General features: G+C 42.6%; 1 protein-coding gene across 1 annotated transcript in view; it reads right to left on the bottom strand.

Moving 5' to 3' along the window:
- The window catches only part of LOC139274729 (B- and T-lymphocyte attenuator-like), a 96,309-nt gene extending 82,148 nt beyond the window's left edge, over nucleotides 1–14,161 (bottom strand). The window contains exon 1 of the mRNA XM_070891414.1: nucleotides 13,943–14,161. Coding sequence (XP_070747515.1) covers nucleotides 13,943–14,033 — 91 coding nt within the window. The 5' untranslated portion in view covers nucleotides 14,034–14,161. The remainder of the gene's footprint in view (nucleotides 1–13,942) is intronic.
- Between the last annotated feature and the right edge of the window lie 1,223 nt (nucleotides 14,162–15,384).

Genomic DNA, 15,384 nt, shown 5'->3' with positions numbered 1-15,384 from the left:
ACCAGAGGGTCATTTCCTGTCCATCATTGTTCGTATGTATGTTAAAAATCCCACAATACTATTCAAAAAGGTCATGGGATTTCTCCTGGTGTCTTCATAGAACATTACAGCACAGAAAGAGGCCATTCGGCCCATCGAGTCTGCGCCGGCTCTTTCGAAGAGCAATCCAGTAAGTCCCATGTCCTGTTCTTTCCCTATATCCTTACAATTTTTTTTCCTTCAAGTATTTATCCAATTCCATTTGAATGCTACTATTGAATCTGGATCCACACCCTATCAGGCCGTGCATTCCTGATCCTAATCACTCATTGCGTAAAATAGTTTTTCCTCATGTCACCTCTGGTTCTTTTGACAATCACCTTAAATCTGTGTCCTCTGGTTATCAACCATTCAGCCACTGGATCAGTTTCTTTTTATTTACTCTATTTAAACTCTTCATGATTTTACAGTGTACATGTGTAATTATTATTAGCAATAGTTATCATTGTTTATGTGTAATTGTTGGTGATAATAGTTATTGTGTGCTGAATTCCTATGGAAGTCAATATATACCTTACTTTATGCAATAACTTATATATTTATAAGTAAGTACATCCATTCCTTAACAGCAGGAACCGAGAGACCTGGGGGTACATGTACACAAATCTCCAAAGCTTGGCCAATATTCCTCTCTCAACTCACACCGCTACAAGCTGATCAACTGGTCATCCATCTCACTGATAAGATGGGACCGAGCTGAGCAAATCTTTATTCGTTCACAGGATGTGATCATCGCTGGCAAGGCCAGCATTTATTGCCCATCCCTAATTTCCCTTGAGTGATATACAAGGCTATTTCAGAGGGCAGTTAAGAGTCAATCACATTGCTGTGGGCCTGGAGTCACATATAGGCCAAACCGGGTAAGGACGGCAAATTTCCTTCCCTAAGAAGAAAGACTTGAATTTATATAGCACTTTTTACGACCACTGGACATCTCAAAGCACTTTACAGTCAGTGAAGTACTTTTGAAATGTAGTCCCTAAAGGATATCAATGAACCAAATGGGTTTTTATGATAATCCGGTAGTTTCATGGTCACCATTACTGATACTAGTCTTTTATTTCAGATTTATTTAATTAACTGAATTTAAATTACCCAGGTGTCGTGGTGAGATTTGAACTCTTGTTTCTGGATCATTAGTCCAGGCCTCTGAATTACTAGTCCAGTAACATAACCACTATGCTACCGTTCCTGTAATTTTTACCTACATAACCATGGTCTCTGCACTTCAAAGTAATAATCACTTGAGGATCTACAGTCACACAGCAGGAACACATCAATAATCATACAGCAGTGGTTACATCAACGCATCAACAATCTGTAATCTTATAGAGGGGACTTGTTTATATGATGTATAATCATAGAGTGAGGAGATCCAGCAATTATCCAGTCATATAGTGAGTAACCAATAATGTTCAACATTGTATCATTACATGAATGATCGATATCATTTTATTACAGAGCCCACCGTTTATAACGGGCACATTGCTGTTCACACGATATTCCAGCTATACACCGTGAAGGATAAAACCAAAAAGCAAAGTAAGAAACATATAGATTTTTTAAAAACAGGAAATCTCACTTAGTAACTCCCTCCTCGAATTGTCAGTAGTTACATCGTTATACGCAGAATCTCCTCACTCAGGTCATCACACTTTAACCATGTGTGACCAGCTGATTGATACTGCTCGAAGACCTGATGTTGGCTGAAATCAGTGGAGCCTTTTAAACGGACAAATGTGAATGTTTAAAAATGTATAAAGTCGAGAAGTTGAGAACGTGGGAATTGTATAGGGACAGTATAAGCTAACAAAGAATTCATGGAGGAATAGCCATGACATCTCAGACTCGAGACTGCGAAATGTTACAACACTAACACATATTGAAACAAAACCCACAGCTTGCAGAAAAACCTCAAGGTCTTATTAAATCATGTTATTAACCTGAAACATTAACAGAAGGTCTTTGTTTAACATCAGACCATACTTAGGTCGGCTTATGAGTGGACAAAGGGAAAGAGGGATCAAAGAGGATAGGCTGAACTAGGATGTCACTCTAGCCCTATCTTGTTATCTTTTGCCGAAAATGTATAACCGTCGTCACTTTACAATGTAACGTCACTTTGTCCGTAGGAAGTGGGTGCGTTCTATCAGAGTTGCATTCCTTCTGTCTGATAAGGTCCCCGATCGGGATTTGCTTTTTAAATAAAAGCTTGCTTTGTTTAAAGCACAAATGGTATTCGTTTCAGTAATTTTGCTGAACCAGATTGAGGTAAAAGAATCCATAAATCAACATTTGGTGTCAGAAGTGGGATCTCAACAGACGACTGCCGAAAACTTGCGAATTAAGAGCCAGACTAGCCTTGGACGAGACGAGGGGAAAGTGGCCACTGGAGTGAGTATGATTTCAATACTGCTCCAGTTTCCCCCGGTTTCAAAAGTCTGAGGAAAGTTTAGCCACTCGCTGGTTCTCAGGTAGTGTCTGAACGAGATCCAGGACAATCTGGTGAATACCTTTCAAACTTAGAATAGGGATAGAGATAGGGAAATTGCGCGGTGACGCAAACCAAGCGGCGACTTGGAAAGATAGGTTAGAATCGGTAAGCATTGCACGGTGACGCAAACCAAGCGGCGACTTGGAAAGATAGGTTAGAATAGGTAAGTCTTGTGCGGTGACGGAAACCAAGTGGCGACGTGGAAAGATAGGTTAGAATAGGTAAGTCTGCCTGGGTTCGAGGCCCAGTGTCTGTGTGGGTTCGAGGCCCAAATAGATCCGTGCGGCGACACGGAAAATAGGGATAGTTAGAGCTAGATAGGGATAGATGATCAATCATGGATCCAAAAATTAATAGGAAAGGAAAGAGACTCTTGTGAACGTTTGTTTTAAATGAGAAATGCTTGTGTGATTTTTACTGTGTAAAAAAAAAGCCGGGGAGTTGTGGTTTGTTTTAGCTCCATCCACTTTTTCAAACAGAATGAAAGTTTTTTTTAACCCTTCGTAGTGTTGTCCTGTATGTGGGAAGTTTAAGAGTGTGAACCTTATTGAATTATGTATATTCGGATGATAAGTTACGGAGCCAGGAAATGCACAAAGGATAGGTTTATTGAGTAAAAAAAAAAGAAAAAAATACATGATCCCGGTGGTTAAAAAAAAGGATTTGACATGCTCACTTACTTGTCGAAAGAAAACATTCAGAGAAGGCATAGCAAAACAACTGAGATGGATTCAAAAGGATTCAAAAAAAATATTATATTAAATAACACGACCTTGAGGCTGGAACAATTGAGATAACGAAAAGCAGTCCACAGCCTACGTGCCAGACTTCCCTCTAGTTATGGAAAAGAAAAAAAAAAAGTAACGTACTAAATAGGTGCTGAAAGAGAAAAAAAATGTTCTGGGATTTTAAATTATGAGAAAAATTCCATTGCAGTCTAAAAAAATTCACTCCTGTCGAGTTGGCAGAAAAACTCCATTAAATTAGGGCTTTCATTGACAGAAGGAGGACATATTAAAAACCGTAGACGTCTTAAAGAAAGAGTGCACACATGAGAAACGTACTCAGAGTTCCACTGGGACCTCTGAGAAATGTATCGATAGACTACGTAGTTAAAATGGTTGGCTTTGCGTTGACCGAGGCTGATGACGAAATTGAATTTCAGTAAATAAATGTGTGGTCTCGTTTTAAATCAATTAAAAAAATATATCTTTGGCAAGTACTTGAATAAGAAGTTAAAAAAATATTGGAGTTTAATCAAATGCTACCTTTCCTGATGAAAAGATTTTTTTTCAGATGGTTACGTGAAGTCACGTAATGACATCAGGTCTTCTTACGAACCTGTAAAGGAGTTAACCCTTTCCATTGAAAGCCGTTTCATACTGAACATTATCAATTTGGATTTCTTAATAGAAAAAAGACTCACCTAACAGAGGAATGGTGCGATAGTCAGAATAAAAATAAAAACAGAACTAGCTTATGTAATAATACTTGCCTGATACAATAAAGAAATAGATACTCAAACAAAACAAATTGAAGAGTTAAAAGGCTAAGATAAATAAGCTGAAAGGGATCCACAAACCCAACTTAACCCTGACCTCCGATTTCATGGAGTGACCTCGATATGCATGGATATAATGCAGAATCAAGGGACCTGTGGGCCCTGGTAAAGCAAACCCTGAGCCCATCTGAGCATGCCCGATTTCTAACTCACCTCGGACGTGCAACTCGTGATGCATTGGTGGTTGCTCACCCTAACGATGTCCAGGATCGCCTAAACGCTATGCTCTCACCACGACCCTTCAGAAGCCCATCAGTATGGCCGCAGTATTAGAAACTAAACCCAAACGAGAAGAAACTGCCGATGAATTCATGGAAAGATTTATTGAAATATACGGAAGTCAATCAGGAGATAATTCCTTCAGGGCAGGAGAGGATTCTCCTCAATTCTGCGCTATTCTACTTCAGTGCCTGCCCTATTCGGTTGCTCACGCTATCCGGACAAATAATTGGGCAGATAATAGTAAAGCCCAGATGGAAAGGGCGGTTAAATATTATTGGCAGGAAAAGAAAGGAGAGGGGGGAGGTGCGCCCCCAACCCGGGTCAAGACTGAATACGTGACTAGAAAGGAAGAGCCGCCTCGGGTGGAAGGACCAAAACCTGACCCAAGGGGATACCAGATGGAACCGCAGTATTGCGTGCAGGGTTGGGTGGATAAACAGGGATACGGTTATATCAAACACCCAAATGGCCCGGGCCCTGCTAATTACGGACCGCCCTACTGTCCCCGGCCTGGTATGGGAAGAGGTCGGGGCTGGGAAAGACAAGATGGATGCTTTATTTGTGGGCAAGAAGGACAATTGAATAGAAATTGTCCCTCCCGTCAGCACGAAAAAGGAAGAGGAGGGGGGCAAGGGGGGAGAGGACGAGGATCTTACACTAACTTCTCCCAGAACAACCCCTTTGGCTAACCGTCCCCCGATTCGTATTGACTACGCAGCTTGATTGTGCAGGGACCCTCCCCGGATGACGAACCGATGATATTGTTAAAAATTCGGAATGAGTGGCAACCCTTCTTGATAGATACGGGAGCCTTCATGTCTTCTGTACAATCAAAGCTTAAACTCCCCGCCTTCACTGAAACACAGGGACTATCAGGATTCCTGGGACAAGTCTCTACATTCCCGGTGTCAGAACCGGTTAAAATGGGTTACCAGGAAGAATCGGTGGAACATTGATTTGTTATCACAACCAATCTGGACTGTAACTTGATGGCTAGAGACATCCTCTGCAAATTCCAGTTGCATTTGGAGTGTGGAGATGATGGGATTATTATAAAACAAGGAACCCTTAAGCGGCAGTATTATACCACTAGAACCCCTCAGTGGTGGTCTCTGGACCTGCCGCAGGCACCCTATCACGTGACCCTAGCATACGATCCCAGTGGAAAGAATCAGGACCTGCAGAACTTTTATCAGGATCACGAAGGGGAAGTGAAGGAAATTCTATTAAGGGCGAGAGTGACTGGACCGGAAGTGAAGGCAGATTTTGTGGAAATGGACAGCCCCCAACGGTGGCACCACATATTACTCGTGAAGTATTACCTCCCCACCACGCTAAAGATTTGGGAGTTATGGTGCGCCAGGCTATAGACAAGGCTGACCCTACCAGCCGGGATGTGCAAATTGTAAAACATGGCCGAACAGTCCGATTCCACGGGGACCCCGAGAAGGTCTTAACGACTGCAGCATCATACTGGCTCTGACATACCTGACTATGTGGATCCTCATGTGTGGGCAGAGGACCCCTCCTAAGTGGGTTATATTCGCTTTGATCCGATTGAGATCCCAGTGCAGGGCAATGTGGACTGGCCCTTATCCGACAGTACCCACTGAAATCACAGGCAATACCGAGTATCCACCGAGCTTTGGAGGCTAGCCGAGTCAAACCAATTTGCCAGTTTCCAGTCCCTAGCACGGCTAAACAAATGCGACAGTGGTTGGGGATGATCAATTACTGCAGATCCTGGATCCCTAATGTTGCCCTGATGACTAAGCACCTCACCCCGTATACAAATAAGTAAGGCAGCTTTGAAATAGAAACCGCAGACGTCCAAGCCTTTAAGGAACTAAAGACAGCCCTGATGCAAGCTCCGGCTTTGGGCCGGCCCCTCTATGGCCGGCCCCTCTATGGCCGGCCCTTTCAACTGTATTGTACAATTCTGAAAGACTGTGCTACCGTTGTCTTAACACCTCTCACTCCGTAGCTGCCCTCCTGGGCCAACTGCAGACTCAACACCTTACTACGGCCAGGCAAAGCAGATATGAGATCTACTTACTAAACAATCCTAAGCTGACCTTTCGGCACTGTACTGCAATTAATCCGGCCTGTTTTCTAACTGAGCCGCCCCAAGATGAGGAAGAACCCAGTCATGATTGTTTATCTTTAATTCAAGAGGCCACATCAGTCAGGGAAGATTTAGTTGATGTACCAATGGAAGATCCAGACTGTATTATTTATGTTGACAGAAGTTCTTCTATTAATCCAGAAGGTACACGAATCTCAGGATACGCCATAGTAAAACCAGGAGAATCAGGTCTTGGAATCTGCCGCTTTTGAAACCGCCTATTCTGCCCAACAAGCTGAACTATTCGCCCTCACCCGAGCCTGTATCTTGGCCAAAGATCTCAAAGTCAATATCTATACCGACTCTAGGTATGCCTTTGGGGTGGCCCATGATTTCGGACAATTATGGAAAAATAGGGGATTCCTAACCTCACAGGGGAATGAGATATCCCATAAGCAACTAGTATCTGATTTGTTGCAAGCCCTCATGCTCCCCAAGCACATTGCCGTTGTTAAATGTACCGCCCACACTACCGGAAAATCCCCGGTTGATATAGGGAACCACTGTGCTGACAAAGAGGCTAAACAGGCCTCTCGTGACCAACAGATGGTAGTGCCCAAAATGATGAGTCAGACTAAAAAATCCTGCGAAGGATAAGTTAGCCTCGGAAAAACCAATGCCAACCATCCAAGATGTTATAAAAGCACAGGAGGACGCTCCTGAAAAAGATAAACTGTGTGGAAATATTATGGATGTACTTATGCCAATGTTTCTAAACTCTGGACCACTCTCGCGGAACAGACTTGCATGTCTGACGAGTTGGCTCTATGGGTTATTGACTGTATGCATTTTACTACTCATTGTGGAGCAAGAACCACGAGTGATACACTTTTGGCTACTTGGTGGCACCCTAGACTCCAGGCGCTCACCCAGAACATCAGTAGTCGTTGCCTGGTTTGCCAGCAACATAATCCAGGGAAGGGAGTCCCCTGTGATTGGGGTAAAATGCCCCTACCCGAAGGTCCCTTTGAGACATTTCAGTTGGACTACATTGAGTTGCAAAAAGTTCAGTGTTACAAATATGTGTTAGTAATAGTAGATGTGTTTAGCAGATGGATTGAAGCCTACCCTACCCTGGACAATAAGGCTCAAACTGTTGTTAAGGTGTTAATGAGGGAAATTGTTCCTAGATATGGTATCTCAGCTCGACTGATGACCACCTATGTTCTTTCTCTGACTCAGGCTCTGCGACTAGCTCACAACCAGGTTCAAGATGCTCACCTCGACCTCCCAGTTTTACCCAAATTGTCCCTCGTGGCACCAGGGAAGTATGGATTCGGAAGGGATTAGAGCCACAATGGGAGGGGCCTTTTCAGGTGTTACTCACTACCCCCACTGCAGCCAAGGTTGAGGGGGAAAGTGCCTGGGTTCACCTGCACCACTGCAAGCTCACCACCCTCTAACGAACCTATTTTACTGGTTATTCTAACTCCTGTTTCTGTTCCAGACTTCCTCTTCTCCATAGCTGAACAAGGCCGTTGGCATCCTAATTGGAACGTGGACCAGTTTGAACTTTTACCCATAGTGATAGACAGCCAGCTACACCGACAGTGACCTGAGAAGACAGACGGGAAAACTGAACTCTTTTAATCAGCAAAATAATTAGACTATTTATCTGAATCCTGAGCCATAAGATGAAACTGTGTCTGTATGCCACAGTCTGTATAATAGTGTTGATATAGGACAGTTTCGGCGCATGGGAGGGGAGACAGAGACGAGAGCTCCATGTAAACACCTTTTTGTACATGTCTTATGTTTATGCGCAAAATGGGAACGTTTCTAGATGTTGGGTGTGTTCACATTCCCTATACATTTCCCTATACATTCCAAAGGGGGAATTCCTTTGCACCCCGTTCCACTAACCCTAACTGAGACTGTCAGATGGATTCAGAGCCAAACTATCAGGAGAGGAGGGGGGGCCAATACAAATACGAGAGAGGAAAGGCGGGTCAAAAGAGGGATCACAGAGATCAGGAGGAGTATCATACCGTTACCACATGCACGACCACGGGGAGGTCACCAAGTGGGAGAGTGCTGGAGATCCCATTAGTCAGACATTCCAGGGATGGTACCAACCAACCTACAACCGTGAAAAGGAACCCCCATTCATAGCCCTGACCAATACCTCAGGGATTGGGAGGCCAACCGGGGACATATGTCTAACCCGAAATGACACCAGTAACAAGGGACATATCGTAGGGTACAGCAATTGCCCACACAGTCTCAATCTCACCACAGGTGCACGAGTCACCATCCACTCTCACGATCCAAATCCTTGGTTGCCTAGGCGATGGACAGGGTTCTGCTATCTGGGATATGTGGTGCTATTTGTGCGGCAAGTACGTACCCTGGCGGAAGCACATGCCTCCAGCCGATACCAGCGAGCCATCACCCCCACCGACAAGTTCTTTGGGGTCTTAATGTTCCCAATCGGGATAAGACGTCTCATGGACGAAGTACAGAACCTAGAGACGATATTGGAACAGATAGCTAACAATGCTGCTGAAGCTCTGGAGGGCATCACAGCTGAAATGGTTGCAATAAGGACCGTAGCATTACAAAACTGAATGGCCCTCAATTACCTGTTAGCTGAGAAAGGGGGAACGTGTGCCCTGATAGGATCTGAATGTTGCACTTACATTCCTGATAGTTCAGAAAACATAACCAATCTCGCTGATCACATAAGAAGGGAGGTGAAGAAGTTATCCACACCAGCAGAAGGATCTAGCTGGCTTGATTGGCTATCAGATGGATCTTGGAGATCCTATCTAATTGTTGGTTGCCTTAACCGTTGTTGTAAAGTAATGATGGCAAGGTTAGCAAACCCTCTTGTGGTCAAGGGCTCCCGAGTTATGATCCAACGAACTAAAGAACTACTCGACAATAACAACAATATGATTCAGGAAATAGAGTGTGAACGGATGAATGCGATACTCCTAGAATGATCCTAAGTGTTATCATGGAATGATAAAAGGGGGGAATGTGAATGTTTAAAAATGTATAAAGTCGAGAAGTTGAGAACGTGGGAATTATATAGGGACAGTATAAGCTAACAAAGAATTCATGGAGGAATAGCCATGACATCTCAGACTCGAGACTGTGAAATGTTACAACACTAACACATATTGAAACAAAACCCACAGCTTGCAGAAAAACCTCAAGGTCTTATTAAATCATGTTATTAACCTGAAACATTAACAGAAGGTCTTTGTTTAAAATCAGACCATACTTAGGTCGGCTTATGAGTGGACAAAGGGAAAGAGGGATCAAAGAGGATAGGCTGAACTAGGATGTCACTCTAGCCCTATCTTGTTATCTTTTGCCGAAAATGTATAACCGTCGTCCCTTTACAATGTAACGTCACTTTGTCCGTAGGAAGTGGGTGCATTCTATCAGAGTTGCATTCCTTCTGTCTGATAAGGTCCCCGATCGGGATTTGCTTTTTAAATAAAAGCTTGCTTTGTTTAAAGCACAAACGGTATTCATTTCAGTAATTTTGCTGAACCAGATTGAGGTTAAAGAATCCAGAAATCAACTCAAGTACTTACTGAACTGCCCGAAATAGTCATATAAAATGATGAGGGTCAACAACCAGGGGCATAAATTTAAAATAATTGGTTGGTGGTTTAGAGGGGAGTTGAGAGTGGTGGGGGTCTGGAACTCACTGCCTGAAATGGTGGTAGAGGCAGAGAAAGCCTCGCCACATTTAAAAAGTACTTGGATGTGCACTTGAAGTGCCGTAACCTACATGGCTACGGACCAAGAGCTGGTAAATGGGATTAGGCTGGATAGCTCTTTGTCGGCTGGCGTGGACACGATGGGCCGAATGGCCTTCTTCAATGCTGTAAATTTCCGTGATTCTATGATTGATTCCAAGATAATCATAGAATCTTACAGCATAGAAAGAGAATATTTGGCCCATCATGCCTGTGAATATTCAATTAGTCCCAGTGCCCAGCTTTCTCTCCACAGCCTGGCAAATTAGTTCTCTTCAAGTACATGTCCAACTGTCTATTGAAAGCTCCTATTGAATCTGAATCCACCACCCTTTCAGGCAGTGTGTTCCAGATCTTAACAACCCTCTGTGTAAAGGCATTTCTCCTCATTTCCCCTCTAGTTTACATACCAATTATTTTAAATCTCTGATCTCTAGTTATCGACCCACTTGCCAGAAGGAACAGTTTCTCTCTACTTCTCAATCAAAACCCCTCATGGTTTTCAGTTCTATTAAATCTCCCCTTAACCTTCTATGCTGTAAGGAGAACAATCCCGGCTTCTTCAATCTCTCCACATAACTGAAGTCCCTCATCCTGGTAAAGCTCCTCTGCACCTTCTCCAGGGTCTTGGACATCCTTCCAAAAGTGTGATGCCCAGAATTGTTTTTTAAATTCATTCATGGGATGTGGGCGCCACCAACAAGGCCAGCATTTATTGCCCATAAGAAGGTGGTGGCCGTCTTCTTGAAAACAACTGATTAGTTTGTTGGGCCATTTCAGAGGGCAATTAAGAGTCAACTATAATGTTATGGGTCTGGAGTCACATATACACCAGACCAGGCAAGGATGGCAGCTTTCCATACAGGACATTAATGAACAAGGTGGGTTTTTACAACATTCCAGTAATTTCATGGTCACCATTACTGATTCAAGCTTTTCATTCCAGATTTATTTAATTGAATTTAAATTCCCCAACTGCCTTGGTGGGATTTGAACTCATGTCACTGGTATTATTAGACTAGACCTCTGGAATACCAGTCTAGTAACATAACCACTATGCTACCATACCAGGTACACCAACAATACTCCAGCTGAGGCCTAACCAGTGATTTTTAAAGGTTTAACCTGACTTCCTTGTTTTTGTGCTCAATGCCCCTATTTACAAAGCCAAGTATCCCATACACTTTTTAAAACCGCCTTATCAACTTGCCCTGACACCTTCAAAGATTTGGTCAGCATGCCTTACTCATTATAAACGATGCATTTGTAATTGATGTTTATGGTAATAGCAAATAGTTAGCGCCATTTGCCCAACATAGGGGGCTGTCTGTAAGAAGCATGGACGGTGTAAGTGGTTGGTACTGCGCATACATAAGAACATAAGTATTAGGAGCAGGAGTAGGATATACAGGCCCTCGAGCCTGCTCCGCCATTCAATAAGATCATGGCTGATCATCGACCTCAACTCCGATCTCCATATCCCTTGATTCCGCGAGATTCCAAAAATCTATCTATCTCAGCCTTGAATATATTCAGAGATCTCTGGGTCAGAGAACTCCAAAGATTCACAACCCTCTGAGTGAAGACATTCCTCCTCATCTCAGTCTTAAATGGCCGACCCCTTATCCTAAGACTGTGCCCCTTAGTTCTAGACACTCCAGCCAGGGGAAACAACCTCTCAGCATCCACCCTGTCAATCCCCCTCAGAATCTTGTATGTTTCAATGGGATCATCTTTCATTCTTCTAAACTCCAGAGAGTATAGGCCCATTCTTTCATCGTAACTCAGCTCTCTCATCCCAGGAAACAATCTAATGAACGTCCAAGATAAGTATATCCTTCCTTAGATAAGGAGACCAAAACCGTGCACAGTATTCTAGATGTAGTCTCACCAAGGCCCTGTATAATAGTAGCAAGATTTCCTTATTCTTGTACTCGAACCCCCTTACAATAAAAGACAACATGCTATTTGCCTTCCTTATTGCTTGCTTTACCTGTATGCTAACTTTCTGTATTTCTTGCACAAAGACACCTAAATCTCTCTGAACACCAACATTTAAAAGTTTCTCACCATTTAAAAAATATTCTTTGAATACGTAAAAATATGTTTGAATTAATTGGATCAAACAACTACTAAGCTGCCAGCTGGCTCAAAAAAGATACCACCCAATGTTTGTGTTATCTCAAAAAAGTGGCCAATATTAAACTTATATTTATATTTCTTATATTTCTGAATTGAGAGCAAAAATCCATTGGAAGCAATCTGAACACTGCACTTTGATCGATGCTGCATTTCTTTAGCCTCAATGCATAAACCAGTATTTAAATTGTACCTGATTAAGAGCCGAGATTTACATACAGCAAGCAAAGGCTTAACTATGTGAACAAAGGTTTGGAAATTCACTTTTTACCAGGAAACAGCAGTCAGAATGCTTCTGCAGATTGCACTTCTCAGAAATAATTATTCTGCTTCAGTGGTATTTGATCATCTCATTGAATCAAAGAAATTACAGCACAGAAGGAGGCCATTCTGCCCATCATGATAGCTCTTTAACTGGAACTGTTGGCTCTGACCCCTTTCCCCTGCACTTTACCCTTATCCTTTTATATTCTTGCTTGTCAAATATTAATCCAATTAGATGATGTTTCAGTTTTTGCCTCACTTGCTCCTTGTGGTAAAACATCCCCTGTTCCAATAACCCTCTGGATGAAACCATTTCTTCCAACCTCCTATTTCATTTTCCTGGTGATAATTCGGTCTGATTTAAGAATATGAGTTTCTTTTGACAACCAGGAGTCATTAACTCCAGCGTAGGGTTTTATTCACAATCAAGGCCTTGGAGATGGTGTGGAGGAGATTTACCAGAATGGTACTAGGGATTTACCAGGATGGTACTAGGGATTTACCAGAATGGTACCAGGGATTTACCAGAATGTTACCAGGGATTTACCAGATGGTACCAGGGATTTACCAGAATGGTACCAGGGATGAGGGACTTCAGACTCTGGAGAAGCTGGGTTTGTTCTCCTTCAAGCAGAGAGGTTAAGGGGAGATTTAATAGTGTTCAAAATCATGAAAGGTTTTGATAAAGTAAATAAGGAGAAACTGTTTCCATTGGCAGGAGGGTGGGTAACCAGTGGACACAGATTGAAGATAATTGGCAAAAGAACCAGAGGGGAAGATGAGGAGAAATATTTTTACGCAAAGAGTTGTTGTGACCTGGAATGCGCTGCCTGAAAGGGCATTGGAGGCAGATTTAATAATAACATTCAAAAAGGGAATTGGATAAATACTTGAAGGGGATAAATTTGCAGGGCTGTGGGGTAAGAGATGGGGAGTGGGACTAATTGGAGAGCTGTTTCAAAGAGCCGGCACAGGCACGATGGGCCGAATGGTCCACTTCTGAGTTGCATCATTCTATGATTCTAACAGCAGTAAATATTCTGATTAACTGGGATGTGGACAGCAGCGCTCCACTGTATGTCTACAGCTTATGAAGACCCGCTTTGTGTTCTGCTTTCAGCACACCTCAACCTGATTAGAATCACTCTCTGCTGAATGGGAATAGTTGCAATACCCATGAGCCGAGACAGCCATACCTCAAACTTTTGTCTGAAATAATACTTACATGTTAAAATTTAAAACATTCCTGCATTAACTGTGATTACGGAGCCTACTGTGATTGAAGGGGCTTGCTTCAATAACAAAAACCGTCCCATGTTCCGTGTTAAACTACGCGGCAATATGTATTTCGACCACATATGGCAATTAGGTATCTCTCTTACCTTGTAACTGTACGGCAAAGAGAAGCAAAATGGTCAAGAGAAAACAGTCGGCAGTTCTCATAAACCACATCGTTCTCCAATAAGTAGACATTTACCCATTAAAACAAACGCATTGGGACCAGGTGGAGAATCGAGCACCTCGTTCACCGATTATCACAGAGTGTTCAAGGAGTTCAAATGAAATCTTGTGAAACTACCAAGCCCTGACATTGTAGCTGCCGCATCGCGATTAACATGTGAGTGAGTTGATTCACAGCTCATCCCTTGCACCAGAAGTGACGCCACTCTGTGGTTAGCTTAGCGAACAGATGTGCTTTAGATTTTTCTGATAAAATTACACTTATAGTCAGGGTGTTTATTCTGATTAGGATCTGTTTATTCATGAGCTGCCAAACTCTCCATCTGTCTCTGCCAACCCATTTCTATCTGGCTTTCTAGAAAATGGATTCACGTATTTCCATGATTGTTGCTACTATAATTTTTGACGTGTAGTTCACACCATGTGGTGCCCCCTCTAACCGAGTGTTAGTTAACCTCCTTCCCGCAATCCATCCTTAGGCCCTTTCTTCCTTCCCTTCATTGCTCCTTTCCACCTTTCCTCCTTCCCTTATTCCCTGCATTCCTCCTTTCCTCCTCCGAATGGCAGTTGAATTTTAGTGAGACATTGACTTCATTTTAACAAGAAACTTGCATTTATATAGCGTCTTTAATATAATAAAACATCCCAAGGTGCTTCACAGGAGCCGACAATTTCGGGCCATTTAAAATTGATACCGAGCCAAAGAAGGAGATATTAGGACAGGTAACATAGGGACCAGGAGGAGGCCATTCAGCCCTTTAAGCCTGTTCTGCCATTCAATAAGATCATGGCTGGTTTGTAGCTTAACTCCAACCACCCACCAGTGGTGGCCAACCTGAGTCTGACAAGGAGCCAGAATTTACAAATGTACATTGCCAAAGAGCCACAGTAATATATATATATATATATATATTTATAAATAATGATAATGTATATTTATACATTTATAATGTAGATTATGATATATAATATTAATATTATTATACATATTATAATGAACTATGATGATAATGAAACCTTACGTTTTCACTTAGTGGGGCTTCTGACAATCCTTGCTTGCAACAATTCCCTCGAAGTTTGCTTTCTTTCAGTTGTGCTCACACGCAGCAGTTCTCCTGAGTGGCTGTCCGGTGCTTGGATTTCACAAGTTTGAGTGTTGAGAAAACAGACTCACAAAGATAGGTCGAGGTAAACATCGAGATTAATTTTAGTGCTGCACCTCTGATGTTGGGGTATTTATCCTTTGGTACAGATTTCCAGCAAGTGAGGGCCCCCCCTGTCTTCTGAACAGATTTCAATCTGTCATCTTCCAAAAGTCCTATTATTTCCAACTGGGACATTACTATGTCAGTGACTAAAGGGG

Source organism: Pristiophorus japonicus, chromosome 10 (genome assembly GCF_044704955.1).
Source record: "Pristiophorus japonicus isolate sPriJap1 chromosome 10, sPriJap1.hap1, whole genome shotgun sequence".
Lineage (NCBI taxonomy): Eukaryota > Metazoa > Chordata > Chondrichthyes > Pristiophoridae > Pristiophorus > Pristiophorus japonicus.
Note: the sequence above shows the minus strand (reverse complement) of the source record. Positions and strands in the feature narration are given on the sequence as shown.